This window comes from Acipenser ruthenus, chromosome 59, assembly GCF_902713425.1.
Source record: "Acipenser ruthenus chromosome 59, fAciRut3.2 maternal haplotype, whole genome shotgun sequence".
NCBI lineage: Eukaryota > Metazoa > Chordata > Actinopteri > Acipenseriformes > Acipenseridae > Acipenser > Acipenser ruthenus.
Window position 1 is genome coordinate 4,401,598 of NC_081247.1, and position 19,541 is coordinate 4,421,138.

Sequence of the window (19,541 nt, forward strand, 5' to 3'; positions counted from 1 at the left end):
AAGAAAAATTATAGAAAAGCACTGTGTGGGCTATTACTGACAAACACAGGAGAACAGGAACTACTGCAACTAGCTCCAGGTGTGGAAGACCAAGAAAGATTTCTGCAAAATCTGAGAATCTGAAAATCGAGCAGCCCGGCAAAATCCTCGGATTACTGCAAAAGATTTGACACAAGAATTGAGAGAAGATAGTCAAGACATTCCCAAGCGAACAATTCAACAATACCTTAACAAGATGAATGTGCATGGGCAACAACCAAGATGCAAAGCTTTGTTATAGACAATACACAAAAGAAAACGATTGGAGTTTTCCATTGAATACTTTGGTCAGACTAATTAAAAACATAACTGCTGTTTTGTGCTTCAGTGTGCTTCACAGCTGCTCCCTCGCTCTGTTCTGTTGATTGTTTTTACAGTTGCCAAGGAAACATTTTCTCTCCCCTTTTCCAGCGCACGCTCCACAGTGACATGAGAGCAGGTGTGCCTGTCCGTATTAATCCTGCAATCTATCTACCATTCAATCTATCATCCTATCTAACCTTCTATCAGTGTGTCTGTGTGTGCCTGTGCGTCCCTCAATGACATGAGAGCAGGTGTGCCTGTCTGTATTAATCCTGCAATCTATCACTCGATATATCTATAATTACAGCTCTCTACCATTCAATCTACCATTCAATCTACCATTCAATCTACCATTCAATCTATCATTCAATCTACCATTCAATCTATTATTATTATTATTATTATTATTTATTTCTTAGCAGACGCCCTTGTCCAGGGCGACTTACAGTCGTAAACAAAAATACATTTCAAGAATCACAGTACAAGTATTAATACTTGTAAGAACAAGATAAATTCAATAATACAGCAGATAACAGTGTCAGTGATAGTTACATCAGGATATGATTAAATACAAAATACTACAGATTAAATAACACTTGGCAGATTACAGTACTCTAAAGTACAGGATTAAATGCAGTAAAATAGGGAGCAGATAAGAGCAAGTAAAGCGCATTTAAGGAAGGGTGATAAGTGTCCCAGGGGAAAAAAAAGAGGAGTTCTACAGGTGCTGTCTGAAGAGGTAAGTCTTGAGGAGGCGCCAGAAGGTGGTCAGGGACTGGGCAGTCCTGACATCTGTAGGAAGGTCATTCCACCACTGCGGGGCAAGGGAGGAGAAGGAGCGGGCTCTGGAGGCAAGGGAGCGTAGAGGAGGTAGAGCCAGTCTTCTAGTGCAGGAGGAGCGGAGAGGTCGAGTGGGGGTGTAGGGAGAGATGAGGGTCTGGAGGTAGCTGGGTGCAGTCTGGTCAAGGCATCTGTAGGCTAGTACAAGAGTCTTGAACTGGATGCAAGCGGTGATGGGGAGCCAGTGGAGTGAGCGGAGCAGTGGAGTTGTGTGGGAGAAGCGAGGCAGAGAGAACACCAGGCGGGCAGCAGAGTTCTGGATGAGCTGGAGCGGATGGGTGGTGGACGCAGGGAGGCCAGCCAGGAGGGAGTTGCAGTAGTCTAGGCGGGAGAGTACCAGGGCCTGGACCAGGAGCTGGGTGACGTAGTTGGTGAGGAAGGGTCGGATTCTTTGTATGTTGCTCAGGAAGAATCGGCAAGTGCGTGCCAGAGTGGAGATGTGCTGGGAATAAGAGAGGCAGGGGTCCAGGGTGACTCAGAGGTTCTTAGCTGAGGAGGGAGAGAGTGTGGTAGATTCCAGAGGAATGGAGATAGAGAGATCAGAGGGGGGGGGGGGGAGGGAAAGAACAGGAGATCAGATTTAGAGAGGTTGAGTTTGAGGTGATGCGAGTGCATCCAGGAGGAGATAGCAGACAGACAGGTAGAGATGCGGGAGGGGATGGTGGAGTCAGAGGTGGGGAAGGAGAGGAAAATCAGAGCATCTGACCCTTGGGGGATTCCTGTTGAGAGGGCGAGGTGTGGAGGTTGCTCCACGCCAGGTTACCTGGTAAGTGCGGTTGGAGAGGTAGGAGGAGAACCAGGCCAGAGCAGTGCCAGAGGTCAGCGAGAGAGGATAGTAGAATAGAGTGATCGACAGTGTCAAAGGCAGCAGAGAGGTCGAGGAGAATTAGGACAGAGGAGAGAGAGGCAGCTCGGGCAGAGTTTAGTGAGTTGGTGACAGACAGGAGGGCGGTTTCAGTGGAGTGAGCAGAGCGGAAGCCAGATTGGAGAGGGTCGAGCAGAGAGTGGTTGGACAGGAAATCAGAGAGCTGGCGTTGTACAGCCCGCTCGAGGGTTTTGGAGAGGAAGGGTAGGAGGGAGACAGGACGGTAGCTCTGGAGGGATTGAATGGTAGATTGAATGACAGATTGAATGGTAGATTGAATGATTGAATGGTAGATTGAATTATTGAATGGTAGATTGAATGACAATGACAGAAGATTCAGTCATTCAATCTACCATTCAATCTTCCATTCAATCTGTCATTCAATCTATCATTCAATCTATCATTCTGTCATTCTAGATATCTGTAATTCTAGGTATCTATCATTCTATCAATCTAACTTTCAAAATATATATATATCAATCTGTCTATCCTTCTATCAGTGTGTGTGCGTGCGTGCGTGTGTGTGCGTCCGCTTCTTGACCAAGCTGATCACCAGTACTTGGCCGTGTTTTTTTGGCTCAGATTCAGGTTCTCTATTGTAACATTCTCAGCCTGCTGAAGATCAGAGGGTAACTGCGTGTACCTTTCCTTTCCAGAGAGGCATTAGTCAAGGCTGCCCCTCTCAGGTTTATCATTCTCCCTGTCCAGACAGCCTCTAATGTGAGGCGGGTTTTCACAGGGCTCACAACACCCCATTGCAATGGACACCCATGCTGATGACACAAGAACCAAATCTAAAGGAAATGTGTTTCAGTCAGGCCTGATTTGAAAAAATCTCCTCAGCGAGAATTAACCGGGCAAAGAGCAGTGCAATACTGATAGTGGGCAGGGGTTTAGAGGGGTTTAGTCCTCCAGTCCTACCACAGGGGTTACAGTGGAACAGGGGGTGTTTTTAGGGGGACGAAAACATTTCCCAAAAGAAATAGGAGGGAGCGAAGGGGTGTCTGGAGAGGTGGCGTTGGCTACTGCCTCAATTCTCTTTCAGAGGGCAGGTTTTAATGGTAAATAACCTGGTAGAATCAATGCTCTGTCACGCACTGATCTGTGTGGAACTGCAGCAGCACCTGTTACAAATGCTCCAGAAAGTGATCCTGGATTTCTTCTGGGACGGACTGCACTGGCTGAGACAGAGTGTGCTGTACCTGCCCTGGAAGAGGCCGAGCAGGGCATAATTTACATCACCAGCTACCATACACCAAACACAGGACAGATATATACCAACTGGCAAACTTTATGCTGGGACAAGCTGAATGAGCAACTTAAAAAAGCAGGAAACACAAGGTGTGTGGGACTGTAGCTTCTGATATTTTTAGAGTGCTGGTTTTGTCCAGCGTTAGACTCGATTTAAACTTGTACTCTATGATGCACGACCTGGACACTTGGCATGTGGGTGGGTTTGTGTGTATAATGGAGGAGGAAACACTCAGATTGTCTGTTTTTGTGATTTTAATGCACTTTCTTGACATTTTAGGGCGATACGATATTTGAATTGCATTTTGTATCTCATGTGTGGTAATAGTACGATGAATGTGTTTCTGTTTTTTTCTGTTTTTCTTTTGGTATTTGTTAAAATAAAGTATTTTTTAAGTAAAATGTTTTAAAAGAATCTATCATTCTATTTAACTTTCTATCAGTGTGTCTGTGGTAACAGTATCCTGGGAGACAGTCAGCATGGTTTTAGGAAAGGGAGATCGTGTCTAACTAACCTGCTTGATATTTCTGAGGATGCAACATCGACAATGGATAATTGCAAAGCATACGACATGGTTTATTTAGATTTCCAGAAAGCTTTTGACAAAGTCCTGCATAAAAGATTAATTCTCAAACTGAACGCAGTAGGGATTCAAGGAAATGCATGCACATGGATTAGGGAGTGGTTAACATGTAGAAAACAGAAAGTACTGATTAGAGGAGAAACCTCAAAATGGAGCGAGGTAACCAGTGATGTACCACAGGGATCAGTATTAGGTCCTCTGCTATTCCTAATCTACATTAATGATTTAGATTCTGGTATAGTAAGCAAACTTGTTAAATTTGCAGATGACACAAAAATAGGAGGAGTGGCAAACACTGTTGCAGCAGCAAAGTTCATTCTAAACAGCATTCAGAACTAGGCAGACACATGGCAAAAGACATTTAATAGAGAAAAGTGCAAGGTACTGCACACAGGCAATAAAAATGTGCATTATGAATATCATATGGGAGAAATTGAAGAACTGAAATGGAAGAAGGAATCTATGAAAAAGACCTAGGAGTTTATGTTGACTCAGAATGTCTTCATCTAGACAATGTGGGGAAGCTATAAAAAAGGCCAACAAGATGCTTGGATATATTGTGAGAAGTGTTGAATTTAAATTAAGGGAAGTAATGTTAAAACTTTACAATGCATTAGTAAGACCTCACCTAGAATATTGTGTTCAGTTCTGGTCACCTCGTTACAAAAATGATATTGCTGCTCTAGAAAGAGTGCAAAGAAGAGCAACCAGAATTATCCCGGGTTTAAAAGGCATGTCGTATGCAGACAGGCTAAAAGAATTTAATCTATTCAGTCTTGATTCAAGCATTCAAAATTCTAAAAGGTATAGACAATGTCGACCCGGGGGACTTTTTCGACCTGAAAAAAGAAACAAGGACCAGGGGTCACAAATGGAGATTAGATAAAGGGGCAGAAAATAGGAGGCACTTTTTTACACAGAGAATTGTGAGGGTCTGGAACCAACTCCCCAGTAATGTTGTTGAAGCTGACACCCTGGGATCCTTCAAGAAGCTGCTTGATGAGATTCTGGGATCAATAAGCTACTAACAACCAAACGAGCAAGATGGGCTGAATGGCCTCCTCTCATTTGGAAAGGTTTTTGTGTTGTTATGTCTCTCCCCCCTCCCTCTAGAGAGCGGCAGGAATTCAATTCCAGGAATCTGTATTGTGTCACTGCATTTCTCCCTCTCCCTCTTTATCTCACTCCCTCTCGATCCCCCTCTCCCTTTCATCTCCCTCTCACTCTCTCCTATATCATGAAAGCGCTGGACTAGATAAGAATAGAATAGACACTGCCTCTCTCTCTCTCTCTCAGCCTGTGCTCCTCTGCCCTCTGCTGGTGTCATGCTGCATCGACACCCCTCCCTTCACAGCTTGACAGACAGGCAGACACACAGATAGACAGATACACATACATACACATAGAGAATCACATAGACAGACAGACAGACAGACAGATATATATATCTATATATCAGATACATATATATATAGATAGATAGATAGATAGATAGATAGATAGATAGACACACAGATACATACACACAGAGACAGACAGATAGATAGACACACAGATACATACACACAGAGACAGACAGGCTAATAGATAGACAGACAGACATGCCGCTAGACAGAGACAGACAGTGGATGGAAACAGGCAGACAAGCAGAGCTTCAGTGCCTAAACTTAAATATATAACATTCCCCCCCACAGTCCAGCCTTCTGTGCATGCCACTCTACCAGGGAACAGCCCCTGCTGTTGACAGTCCAGTTTGTTTCCATTCCCTGCAGTTAGTTTGAGCTCCAGGGACACACAGGGACAATGGAAATGAACTGGAGCGTCCACACAGTCTGTAACACACATGGACATCAGGGCAGGTCACAGGATTCTTAACGGCTTGAAAAATGAAGACCAACACAACATCCATTATTATAATTATTAACACATTAACTTATAGCTTCATAGTGACTACAGTGTTATAGTTCCTTAACAGCTACAGATTAATTGGCAAAGAGCAAACCCAAACAAAATGAGATCATTACTATGATTATGATTGCTGTTATGATGATGATGATTTTTGTAACACTATCCAGGTTAAATATGATTCACAGTTGGGACTGAAATGCCCTCCCAATCAATCCTAATGCATCCATTCTGAGGGATTGAAAACTGACCCATACTTGGGATCATATTTGGGGAGCACTGAACTTGTGAGTTCGGTCCAGTTCAGTTCGGTCCTGTTTAGATATCAGTTGGAAGTCTTTCTCTTTTCCTTCTGGGAGTTTTCTCCAGGAGTTTGGTTGTTTGTTTGATGAAAACTTTGGTTCATTAGAAAATAGCGTGTGTGTGTGTGTGTGTGTGTGTGAAGGTATGTGTCTGTGTGTGTGAAGGCATGTGTCTGTGTGTGTGTCTGTGTGTGTGAATGCATGTGTCTGTGGGTGTGTGTGTGTGCAGGCATGTGTCTGTGTGTGTGTGAAGGCATGTGTCTGTGTGTGTGTGTGAAGGCATGTGTCTGTGTCTGTGTGTGTGTGAAGGCATGTGTCTGTGTGTGTGTGAAGACGTGTCTGTGTGTGTGTGAAGGCATGTGTCTGTGTGTGTGAAGGCATGTGTCTGTGTGTGTGAAGGCATGTGTGTGTGTCTGTGTGTGTGTGTGTGTGAAGGCATGTGTGTGTGTGTGTGTGTGAAGGCATGTGTCTGTGTGTGTGTGAAGGCATGTGTCTGTGTGTGTGTGAAGACGTGTCTGTGTGTGTGTGAAGGCATGTGTCTGTGTGTGTGAAGGCATGTGTGTGTGTCTGTGTGTGTGTGTGTGTGAAGGCATGTGTGTGTGTGTGTGTGAAGGCATGTGTCTGTGTGTGTGTCTTAATTGAGAAGTGACTGGAATGTATAGGTGCGTCTACACCAGCAGCGAGCGACGCGGGCAGCCAGTTTGGATGAAGCGAGCAACTCCACAGGAATAGAAATCTGTTCTGTTTTTCCTGCCAGTCGTGAGTGACTAGAGTGAAATGGACCAATCAGAAGCAAAGTCAGTTCCCAGCCCAACCAACCCGCTCACAAAACCACACCCAGGATCAGCTTCAGCCCTATTTCCAGACACAACCCAGTTCCAGGATAAGCCCCACCTGCAACAGCTGTAATGCAGTATGGACTGCTGGGACTACGGGAGAGTGTGGACGAGAAGGGGAAAGTATGTAAATAGTTGTGTATTGTGTTGTATTACTGCGAGCGTGATTGCGTGTGTTTACCTCTTCCTCCTGTCAGCGGGACCGCTCTCCCTCTCCTGGGTGTGTGGCGACTTCGCTCTCTCTTTGGTGTGTGTTGGCTTTGCTTGCTTGTTCTGTAGTCTATGTGCTGCGTGAGTGGTGCTGTGAATGGGCCGCCTCTGTCTTGCATAGGATTGGGTGGGAGAACAGCGAGAGGGATAAGGACAGGGTCACGTGACAGTTTCTGCTAAAATATTCACTTTTGATGTAGCTAGAAAATTCGCTAGCATCGCTTGCTTCCAGTGTAGATCCACCTTCAGTGTTTGTGCGTCTCTGTGTGTCTCTATGTATGTTTGTGTGTTTCTGTGTGTGTGTGTGTATATGTATGCGTGTGTCTCTGTGTGTGTGTTTGCTTGTTTGTTTGTTGTTGCTATCACACAGATCAGTTTAATATCTAGATTCTCACATTTTGGATTCCCACAGTTCCCAGTCCAGCCCAGTCAGTCTCAGTCCAAGGTGTGTGTGTGTGAAGCCTCAGAGAGCCGCTGTGCTTCTGCTCCCACAGTGACTGTAACAGGGAATCCAGAACGCACACGCGAACCGTGAACAAGCAAAACTGACACCATGGTGGCTCTGACACGGAGCCAGCATTCATTATAAACCATAGCGTGTCAGAGCCAACATGGCTGCCACAAGGCCGCAGTATCACACGCTATAAAACAAGTCCTGCTTGCAAAGCTCTCTCCACCCCCTCCTTTCTCCAGGCACGATCAGGAAGGGCTATTCAAAATTCAAAGTGCTTTATCATTTCATATATGATCACATATCTCTGTCCTGTGTGATTATTGATCACATTATTAACACTGGAAGGCAGTCACTGCTCTGGGCTGCTGGACTGGACCACACTGGATCGTTTTCATGGAGTTTCCACTGGAAACTTTTGTACAGTTCAGAGTTTAACAAGAGCCTGACTGAGGTGGAGAGAGAGAGAGAGAGGGACAGGGAGAGGGGAGGAAATGGAGAGGGGAAGAGAGAGAGGACAAGGGAGGGAGAGTGAGAGAAGGTTCTGTGTCAGCTGAGCAGCAGTGATATCTGCACTTGAAGACTTCAATGACGGAGCAGAGTAGACTGGAGTTCAAGAGCATTATTCCAGGAGCTGAGCGGGAGACAGGATTGCTATTCCGGGAACAGCACAGTGTCTGTGTGTCTCTCCCACCTCCCTCTCCCTCTCCTCATTGATACAGCAGTGTCTGTGTCTCTCCCCCCTCCCTCTCTCTCTCCTCATTGATACAGCACACTGTCTGCGTCTCTCTCCCCCTTCACCCTTGCCTCATAGATACAGCACAGTGTCTGTGTCTCTCTCCCCCCTCTCCCTCTTCTCATTGATACAGCACAGTCACTGCGTCTCTCTCCCCCTTCACCCTTGCCTCATAGATACAGCACAGTCTCTGTGTCGCTCTCCCCCCTCACCCTTGCCTCATTGATACAGAACAGTCTCTGCGTCTCTCTCCCCCCTCTCCTCCGCTCCTCCTCTGTCCCGGTGCACTCTCTGGTGCTGGATCAGGTTGGAGGGATGAGCAAACCCCTTCCCGCAGGCCTGGCACTTGTAGGGCGTCTGTCCCGTGTGCACCTTCTCGTGCAGCCGCAGGTACTGGCAGTCCTTGAAGGCCTTGCCGCAGGCCCCGCACTGGTAGGGGCGGGCGGGGCTGTGTACCCGGCGGTGCTGCAGGAGCAGCGAGGGACGGGCGAACGCCTTGTCGCACAGCTGGCAGCGGTAGGGTCGCTCCCCTGTGTGGGCGCGCTGGTGGATGGCCAGATAGGAGCTCTGCTTGAAGGCTTTCCCGCAGGTGGGGCAGGCGTAGGGCCGGGCGCCGGTGTGGACACGCTCGTGGCTGGCCAGTGCGTTGCTCTGCTTGAAGCTGTGGAGGAAATTAATGATAAAATAACACCTGAACTTAGAGCAAGAGGTGCGACTGTCTCTGTCAAATTATTTATTTATTTTTTTTTAATTTAGTCGTTGCCAATTATTTTTATTATTTTCTCCCAATTTGGAATGGCCAATTATTTTTAGGCTCAGCTCACCGCTACCACCCCTGCGCTGACTCGGGAGGGCGAAGACGAACACACGCTGTCCTCCGAAGCGTGTGCCGTCAGCCGACCGCTTTTTTTTACACTGCGGACTCACTGAGCTACAGCGTCGGAGGACAACGCAGCTCTCGGGCAGTTTACAGGCAAGCCTGCAGGCGCCCGGCCAGACTACAGGGGTCACTGGTGCGCGGTGAGCTGACCTAACCCTCCCTCCCCCCGGGCGACGCTCGGCCAATTGTGCGCCGACCCCTGGGAACTCCCGTCCACGGTCGGCAATGGAATAGCCTGGACTCGAACCAGCGAGAGCTCCTTTACCAGATGCGCCACTCGGGAGCCCGTCTCCGTTAAATTATTGGTATTATTGAGTCATTCAGCAGACGCTTTTATCCAAAGTGACTTGGAGAGACCAGGGGGTGAACTACGCATCATCAACTGCTGCTGCTGCTGCAGAAGCACTTACAATAGGTTTGTTTTACGTTTGAACACAAGGTTAAGTGACTTGCTCAGGGTCACACACAGCGAATCAGCAACGGAGCCGGGATTTGAAACTCCTGGTAATAAGCCCCTTTCTTTAACCACTGAGCCACAAGCCTCCTTAAAGAGCATGTCTCCCTGTTGCACATTGAAATGATTCTGGTTTTAGGATAGATATTATTGTGTATGTACTGGAATGAATATGCAGCAAAATACTCCCAACATGTTGGATTGACAAGAGCGTAACTCGCCCTGTTCCTATAGAGCAGTTCTATAGTTTCCTAGGACACACCTGAAGGATCGGAGTGCTACGCGGAGGACCCCGATGGGAAGCTTTCAATTGGCTGCCCATGGACTGGGTTAAAGAGTAAGAACCGGGGGTTCCGGAAAATACAGCGTTTTACATGTGCAGACTGGGGCCAACATGGCTCCTAATGGAGGTGAATATACTGATCTAACTACTGTTTAAAAGCTAGGGTAACTGCTTTAATTCACCTTTTCTGTCTAAACTCTGTTTAATAAAGTGTGCAACCCTGTTGAATATTCAGTATAATCTCTGTTTAATAATGTGTGTAACCCTGTTGAATATTCAGTATAATCTCTGTTTAATAATGTGTGTAACCCTGTTGAATATTCAGTATAATCTCTGTTTAATAATGTGTGCAACCCTGTTGAATATTCAGTATAATCTCTGTTTAATAATGTGTGCAACCCTGTTGAATACTCAGTATAATCTCTGTTTAATAATGTGTGTAACCCTGTTGAATATTCAGTATAAACTCTGTTTAATAATGTGTGTAACCCTGTTGAATATTCAGTATAAACTCTGTTTAATAATGTGTGTAACCCTGTTGAATATTCAGTATAAACTCTGTTTAATAAAGTGTGCAACCCTGTTGAATATTCCTGTCTAAACTCAATAAAGTGCCTGTCAATCACAAGTCATTTGAATTGTGATTATACTTTTACTAACAATTATGTTATGTTTAGGAGGAGAATAAATAAATAATTATGTGCAGGAGTAAGACTAGGACGTCAGCAGTGTGGAGTAGTGGTTAGGGCTCTGGACTCTTGACCGGAGGGTCGTGGGTTCAATCCCAGGTGGGGGACACTGCTGCTGTACCCTTGAGCAAGGTACTTTACCTAGATTGCTCCAGTAAAAACCCAACTGTATAAATGGGGAATTGTATGTAAAAATAATGTGTAAAAAATAATGTAATTGTATGTACTGTAAGTCGCCCTGGATAAGAAATTAATATTAATAATAATAATAATAATAATAATAATAATAATAATAATAATAATAACAAATTCATAAACATAGTCAATGAAACTGAGGTCCTATTGTATGTGATTCTGTAGCAGCAGCAGCAGCAGTTGATGATGATGCATAGTTCACCCCCTAATGTCTGTAAGTCGCTTTGGATAAAAGCATCTGCTAAATGACAAAATGCTACTACTACTACTACTACTAATAATAATAATAATATTAATAATAATAATAAACACAGCACTTTGGTACACACCCTTTCCCGCACAGCGGGCACACGAAGGGCCGCTGGTCCGTGTGCACGCGCTCATGGACCTTGAGGCTGTGTCCATAAGCAAACCTCTTCCCGCAGACCGGGCAGACGTGAGGCTTGTCATCGCAGTGCTGCCGTCGGTGTGCCAGGAGGGTGGCGGTGGTGGGGAAGCCCTTGCCGCAGTCCTCACACTGGCAGGGCTTGTCAGTGGCGTGGACCAGGCCGTGGCGCTGCAGCTCGTAGGGGGTCTTGAAGCTCTTGGCGCAGCGGGGGCAGGGGTGCGGGCGCGCGCCCGAGTGGCTGCGCCGGTGCTCCTGCAGGTTGGAGGAGCGCTTGAAGGTCTTGCCGCAGGACTCGCAGCCGAAGGGCCGCAGCTCCGTGTGCACCATGCGGTGGCTCTTGTAGTCGGAGTGGCGCTTGAAGCGGGCGGGGCAGGCGTGGCAGCGGAAGGGTCGCTCCGAGTTGTGCACCACCTCGTGGCTCAGCAGCTCCCAGGCACGCTTGAAGGTCTTCTCACAGGCGGAGCAGCGGTACGGCTTGTTGTCGATCACCACCTCGGGGATCTCCAAGGCGGAGGCCCTCTCCCTCTCCTCCTGCTTCTGCTCCTCCTCTCTGTCTTCACAGGGCACCAGCTTGGTGCTGGCGTATCCTCCAGTCTCATCGATCAGTTGAACGAACTCCACCAGGGGAGCGGCTCTCCTCATAGGCTCGGCACCCCCCTTGCTCCTCCTGCTGCCCCCCCTCTTGTCTCCTGTGTCCCCGGGGTCTGTCCCTCCCTCAGAGGAGGAGGAGCAGGAGGACTCTGTCTCGTCTGTGTCTCTGTCCCCCTCTCTCTGCTCTCCATTCGCTCTTATCTCATACAACAGCTGTTCTGAACCTCTATTCTTCCTTCTGCTGCTAGTGGAGGGGTTACTCCCGGGGTTTGGGGTGCACAGGGGGGTTCTGGCTGCCCCCCCTATCAAGGTGCGAATCAGACTCCCCACTTTCCTTACCGGATTTCCAGCTGTTCCGAGGTCAGGAGCGCATGTCTGGGATCGACTCTGTGGGCCGACAGGAAGCAGGTACCGGGTGGGCGATGACAGCTTCCTCCTCCTCTTCCGGTCTCCGGCAGGAGGGGGTGGAGGCGGCTCTGGGAGCAGTGCATGCTGGGAAGGTGCAAGGCTCTTGCACAGCAGTTTGAGGGGGACGGCTTTCTGATTCGAGCTGACAGAGGAGCTCCCTGCCACTGCACCTCTTTCAACATCCAGCCCCCTCTCTCCTTCTCCTTTACCGCTGTCCCCCCTTCCTCTCTCTCCATGTCCCTCTCTCACTCTTCCCTTGAGAAGCTGCAAGCATCTCTCTCTGGGGTGCAATGAAATTCTCCCTCTCTCTCCCTCTCCCTCCTGCTTCACTCCCAAGAGCTGTTTCCCCGACCCTTGCCTGGCTCCCAGTCTTCTCCCTTGTGAGCTCCTAGTAAACCCAGTCTGAGTGGATCCAGGAGAGAGACCCAGCATTTCAAAATCATATCCTCCCCCCCTCTGTTCTGCGAGTCGCTCACTCCCTCCATCCCACTTCTCCTCTCTGTTCTCTTCAATCACCATTTGTATCACTTCTTCCTCCTCGCTGTCGCCTCTCTCCATCACTCGTTCCTCTGCTCCCTCACCCCCCCCACCTCGGTCAACCTCCATCAGAGCCAATCTCAAACCACCCTCTCTCTCCCCTCTTCTCTTTCTCCCCCTCTCTCTGTCTTTTTAAATCTGGAGTTTTCGTTTTCTCTTCCAGATGAGTCAGTTGGATAGAAATTCCTGTCACCTGAAAAATAAAGAAATTAATGAATGAATGAATGAATGAATGAATCAATCAATCAATTATTATTTATTTCTTAGCAGACGCCCTTATCCAGGGTGACTTACAATTGTTACAAGATATCACATTATTTTTACATAGAATTACATTATTTTTTACACATTATTTTTTACGTACAATTACCCATTTACAGTTGGGTTTTTACTGGAGCAATCTAGGTAAAGTACCTTGCTCAAGGGGTACAGCAACAATGTCCCCCCACCTGGGATTGAACCCACGACCCTCCGGTCAAGAGTCCAGAGCCCTAACAACTACTCCACACTGCTGCTGCAATAAATCAAATCTGTCAGTGACATCATCCATCCCATATCCCAGCAATATAAACCAGCCTGTGAGTGACATCATCCACCCCCCATCCCACCAATATAAACCAGCCTGTCAGTGACATCATCCACCCCCCATCCCAGCAATATAAACCAGCCTGTCAGTGACATCATCCACCCCCCATCCCAGCAATATAAACCAGCCTGTCAGTGACATCATCCATCCCCCATCCCAGCAATATAAACCAGCCTGTCAGTGACATCATCCACCCCCCATCCCAGCAATATAAACCAGCCTGTCAGTGACATCATCCACCCCCATCCCAGCAATATAAACCAGCCTGTCAGTGACATCATCCACCCCCCATCCCAGCAATATAAACCAGCCTGTCAGTGACATCATCCACCCCCCATCCCAGCAATATAAACCAGCCTGTCAGTGACATCATCCACTCCCCATCCCAGCAATATAAACCAGCCTGTCAGTGACATCATCCACCCCCCATCCCAGCAATATAAACCAGCCTGTCAGTGACATCATCCACTCCCCATCCCAGCAATATAAACCAGCCTGTCAGTGACATCATCCACCCCCCATCCCAGCAATATAAACCAGCCTGTCAGTGACATCATCCACTCCCCATCCCAGCAATATAAACCAGCCTGTCAGTGACATCATCCACCCCCCATCCCAGCAATATAAACCAGCCTGTCAGTGACCTCCTCTCCCCATCACCACGGCTGCACATTCACAATCAGAGCTCTCAGTGAGAGAGAAACGTCGATGTCCGTGACGTGCATCAACAGCATGTACAGAACAGTGCAGGATAAGAAATGACAATGAAGAGTTTAATGGAAATGAGATAATAGTAATTTAAAAGTAATCTAAGACCTAGGTGTTCTTAGTAAGCAAATGAGGGGTTAGTATCACGGTCAAGTACAGCTAAGGTGATGTAACATCAAGTACTTTTAAACATTTTAATATACTTTAATATACTTATAATAATCACATCATAATACACTCTTTCTAGCTGAGAACTTAACTATTTTATGCATGCAATGTTCTTTGCCAACAAACTCATGAGTTAAGTAAGGAGTTGACTGCCTGCCAAGTCAAGATAGGCCAGAACATATTCAAGGTCTATTTTGGAGACAGGAGAGATAATGAAGGGTACACTGAATATTTGTGGGACTGTGAATCAGCAGAAATAATTGAAAGATCAACACAAAGATCAGTGGTTAAAGAAAAGGGGCTTGTAACCAGGAGGTCCTTGGTTCAAATCCCACCTCAGCCACTGACTCATTGTGTGACCCTGAGCAAGTCACTTCACCTCCTTGTGCTCCGTCTTTCGGGTGAGATGTAGTTGTAAGTGACTCTGCAGCTGATGCATAGTTCACACACCCTAGTCTCTGTAAGTCGGATAAAGGCGTCTGCTAAATAAACTAATAATAATAATAATAATAATAACCCGCTGCCACCTATTAGCTGCTTGGGGATGACGCAACTAAGACAGGAAGTAAGGCCAGGGGAGTGCAATTAAAAAAAAATCTACTTAAGCGATAGTGTCCGTCGATCAGGGCTCTACCATGTGATAACTGACCGCGACGGGAGTCATCCGTCCTGAGCCGAAGGCGAGGGCGCTAACGAAAGTCAGTGTTTGTGGTCTTAAAAAATATGCTGTTTATTGCAGCCGTGAGAAATGGTTTCCTCTTGGTTTCTTAGTAAGAGATTTCTTAGGTGTTTGTTTTTACAGATATTCATTTTTTAAGAACAGTAATGGCACCATTTAGAAGCGAGTGCAAAGTTTGCCCTATTTTTTCTGAAAAGAAGAAAAACATTTTAAGATTGTAAAAAAACAATAAAAAAGAATAATGTAATTGCTCTAACCTGCAACAAATTAGTTTCTTGATAGTCAGCAGTGTGGAGTAGTGGTTAGGGCTCTGGACTCTTGACCGGAGGGTCGTGGGTTCAATCACAGGTGGGGGACACTGCTGCTGTACCCTTGAGCAAGGTACTTTACCTAGATTGCTCCAGTAAAAAAACCCAACTGTATAAATGGGTAATTGTATGTAAAAATAATGTAATTGTATGTAAAAATAATGTGACAATTGTAAGTCACCCTGGATAAGGGCGTCTGCTAAGAAATAAATAATAATAATAATAATAATAATAATAATAATAATAATAATAATACTCATAATATAGATGATGTTTTTGCTGTTCAGAAAAAAATGTGGGAAAACTCTGCAATTACTTCAAAATCGGATGTGTATATCGCGATACTCGACATATCACGGTAATTTCTAAACTACTATCGTGATAATGAAAAAGTTAATATCGTGACATCCCTAATTTCCAGCAAGTTGGGCACCGTTTAAGCGATGCATTTCAGAGTGACGTGTTGCCTTTTGTCTGTCCCATGAGATTCTGACTCACTCTAAAGCAGCACAGTGCATTTCTGACCCAGATGGCCTTCTATAGAGATCACAATGCATGCACGTGCATAGTCTGATTTGCTTACTTTTTGCTGTCTAAAACTTTTAAATAGAGGCTCAAGAGCTGCTGTGTTGATCTTGTGTGTTTTTTTTTTAATATATTAAATCTCACATATCACACAGAGCTCTTTTTCATTTGCCATTTATTAAACTGTTGCATAGTTCCTTCTCCTTCTCCACCCTCGCTCCGCAGTGGTGGAATGACCTTCCTACAGATGTCAGGACTGCCCAGTCCCTGACCACATTCCGGCGCCTCCTTAAGACTCACCTCTTCAAAGAGCACCTGTAGAACTCCTCTGTTTGTATCCTGGGACACTATCACCCTTCATGTAAATGTGCTTTATTTTGCTCTTATCTGCCCCCTGTTTTACTGCATTTAATCCTGTACTTCAGAATACTGTAATCTGCCAAGTGTTTAACCTGTAGTACTTTGTATTTAATCATATCCTGATATAACTATCACTATTTAATCATATCCTGATGTAACTATCACTATTATCTGCTGTATTATTGAATTGTGGTTTGTCACACTTGTACTTTGCTTGAACAAAAGTTATTGTATTTCTTGCTCTTATTGTATTACTTGTATTGTAACACTTGAAATGTATTTGCTTACGATTGTAAGTCGCCCTGGATAAGGGCGTCTGCTAAGAAATAAATAATAATAATAATAATAATAACATTAGATATTATTATTATTTATTTCTTAGCAGACGTCCTTATCCAGGGCGACTTACAATTGTTACAAGATATCACATTATTTTTTTACATACAATTCCCCATTTATACAGTTGGGTTTTTACTGGAGCAATCTAGGTAAAGTACCTTGCTCAAGTGTACAGCAGCAGCGTCCCCCACCTGGGATTGAACCCACGACCCTCCGGTCAAGAGTCCAGAGCCCTGACCACTACTCCACACTGCTGCCCGGATGATGCCAATGACGTGACAAACACTGTAAGGAGGTGGCAACACACACCATGAGGGTGTATTACTTATTGCAGTTTTTATGCCACGTTAAATGGTTCAACTAAGACTAATTTGTTAGCAGATTTAGTGCAAGACCATACATGAACATTACTAAAGATTAAACCTTTTGACCTGCTCATTCCTTGAACTCAGTTTATGACATTACTTAAATATTTCTCACAAAATACACTGAAGCTACTGTATAACCGATATTAATCACATTGCCCTATTGGCACTGATTGGCACCTTTTCAATTAAAGCCTGTGTAAGTTAAGGTTAGTCTTAATTGAGCTAATTAAAACACTATTCATCAGTTAGAAACCACTACTTATCAAGTTAGCAATATTATAAAACCATCAGCTGTAAAACACGCCCCTCAACTGAAGCAAAGGTGTTTGTGGTCTTAGCACAGCGTGGTCAAAACAAAGGAGTCGGATCAGGATGTGAGAAAAACGTTTGTTACAGTAACTACTACAGCAGGGGAATCGAAAAACAGCGTTGCAGAAAAAATAACTGTAATACAAAAATCCACAATACTCAAGAAGTATTTGAAGACTTATTCAACTGGAACGATGGAAAGAAGTGGACGTCCCAGAAAAATTACAACTACAGCCAGAAGAATTGTTCGAGCAGCTTGCAAAAATCCACCATTAACAGCCAAGGATTTACAGAAACATCTGGCACAGCAGTGCATGAAATAACTGTACAAAGTCACCTAAACACAAAGGCTTATACGCACATAGACCTTGAATGATCTGTTTAGTTAAGGGTGCCAGTGACTTTTGTCTGCCACTGGATGTGTAACCATGACAACTGCCCGATCATTATTATTATTATTATTTATTTCTTAGCAGACGCCCTTATCCAGGGCGACTTACAATTGTTACAAGATATCACATTATTTTTTACATACAATTACCCATTTATACAGCTGGGTTTTTACTGGAGCAATCTAGGTAAAGTACCTTCTTGCTCAAGGGTACAGCAGCAGTGTCCCCCACCTGGGATTGAACCCACGACCCTCCGGTCAAGAGCCCAGAGCCCTAACCACTACTCCACTATATATATGCATAGCAAGACTAAACATCAACAGACTGGGGCTAATGGTTGCAAAGGCGACAATAAATAATGTAAACAGTCTTTTTGTGGTTAGGCGCATTGGCGCCTGTGTAACACAAAAATGCTTCCTCTCCTTAAAAGCACGGTCAATATTTATGACATGAGTCTGTATGGCAGAAAAAAATCAAATCACACATTTTATCGTATCGTGACCCTCGTATCGCGAAGACACTGTCGATACACTGCCCTACAAGTGACTCGTACGCTGACATGTCACATGACCCGGGGGGGGGTGGGGTAAATTTGGCAGGGGGGTCGGATTTGCTGAGACACCTCCACACAAACCTAACGCATGTCGTGTAATGGTGGTCTGAGTTCAGTTGTTAGTTTAAACAGGGAGTCACTCACTTCAGTAATGAAAGGTGTGTGTGTACAACATAAACCCACAGCGAGTGCCGTTTGTAAATAGGGCTGTTGCGCTAACCGTGGTGTGTGTGTAGGAGGCCTTACTTAAACCATATGTTTTAACATTATTATTATTATTATTATTATTATTATTATTATTATTATTATTTATTTCTTAGCAGACGCCCTTATCCAGGGCGACTTACAATTGTTACAAGATATCACATTATATTTTACATACAATGCCCCATTTATACAGTTGGGTTTTTACTGGAGCAATCTAGGTAAAGTACCTTGCTCAAGAGTACAGCAGCAGTGTCCCCCCACCTGGGATTGAACCCACGACCCTCCGGTCAAGAGTCCAGAGCCCTAACCACTACTCCACACTATCAGTACAGTACAGTTCATATTATTATTATTTGTTTATTTAGCAGACGCCTTTATCCAAGGCGACTTACAGAGACTAGGGTGTGTGAACTATGCATCAGCTGCAGAGTCACTTACAACTACGCCTCACCTGAAAGACGGAGCACAAGGAGGTTAAGTGACTTGCTCAGGGTCACACAGTGAGTCAGTGGCTGAGGTGGGATTTGAACCCGGGACCTCCTGGTTACAAGCCCTTTTCTTTAACCACTGGACCACACAGCCTCCTCCTCCACTACAGGCGGCCCGTCTAGTACTACAGATAGCCATCTCTGATTAACCCAACATGAATATAAATCCGATCCGAGCTCAGTCTGTTTCAAAGAGCGCCGGAGAGTCTGCGAGCAGGTTTAATAATAATGATGCGCTGCTGTGTCTGCTCGAGTCTCGCATCAAACTCGCCGTCCTCTATATAATATAAACACATTACACCCCCCCGAACCACACACGGGGTTCCCAGCGGGTGCAGTGCATTCAATCCCAGTAACTCACCGCTCTCTTTCTTTCTCTCTCTCTCTTGTATTCCTCCTGTTTTCTCTTGTCTTCCTCTCTAAGCATCTCAGACAATGGGACCCCCGGTTCTGACGGCAGACCCTGGTGTCACACCACATCCTGTCTGCTCCGGGTACCTCGCATCGGGTGAAACCAGCGCCTACATGCTGTTCAGTACCGGTTTATAACAAAACGTGTTTAGTGAAAGGAGTTTGAACCAATTCCTCGAGTAAAATAGGACGCATTTGTACACACGGTGATAAGCTCTGAAAAGCTAAAGTAATACCTCACTTGGGGCTCACGCCAGGGACCACTCCCATTAACAGACTATATAAACCGCAGTGAAAACAAACACGAAGAGAACTTGCATTCACAACAAAAAATAAATCTATTGTAACTGTAGTGTACTGTCTGTAACAATCACAGTCATCCTCATTGACTAC

The 19,541-nt window shown here is 45.5% G+C and overlaps 1 protein-coding gene across 1 annotated transcript; it reads right to left on the minus strand.

Moving 5' to 3' along the window:
• Positions 1-5,786: 5,786 nt before the first annotated feature.
• LOC117410079 (zinc finger protein 70-like) lies at positions 5,787-19,299 on the minus strand. Its single transcript, XM_059018402.1, has 3 exons — positions 19,099-19,299; positions 11,153-12,940; positions 5,787-8,983 (listed from the first exon to the last, which is right to left on the minus strand). Exons 2-3 carry the CDS (start codon positions 12,814-12,816, stop codon positions 8,542-8,544), a joined length of 2,106 nt encoding a protein of 701 aa, XP_058874385.1. The 5' UTR covers positions 12,817-12,940; positions 19,099-19,299; the 3' UTR covers positions 5,787-8,541.
• Between the last annotated feature and the right edge of the window lie 242 nt (positions 19,300-19,541).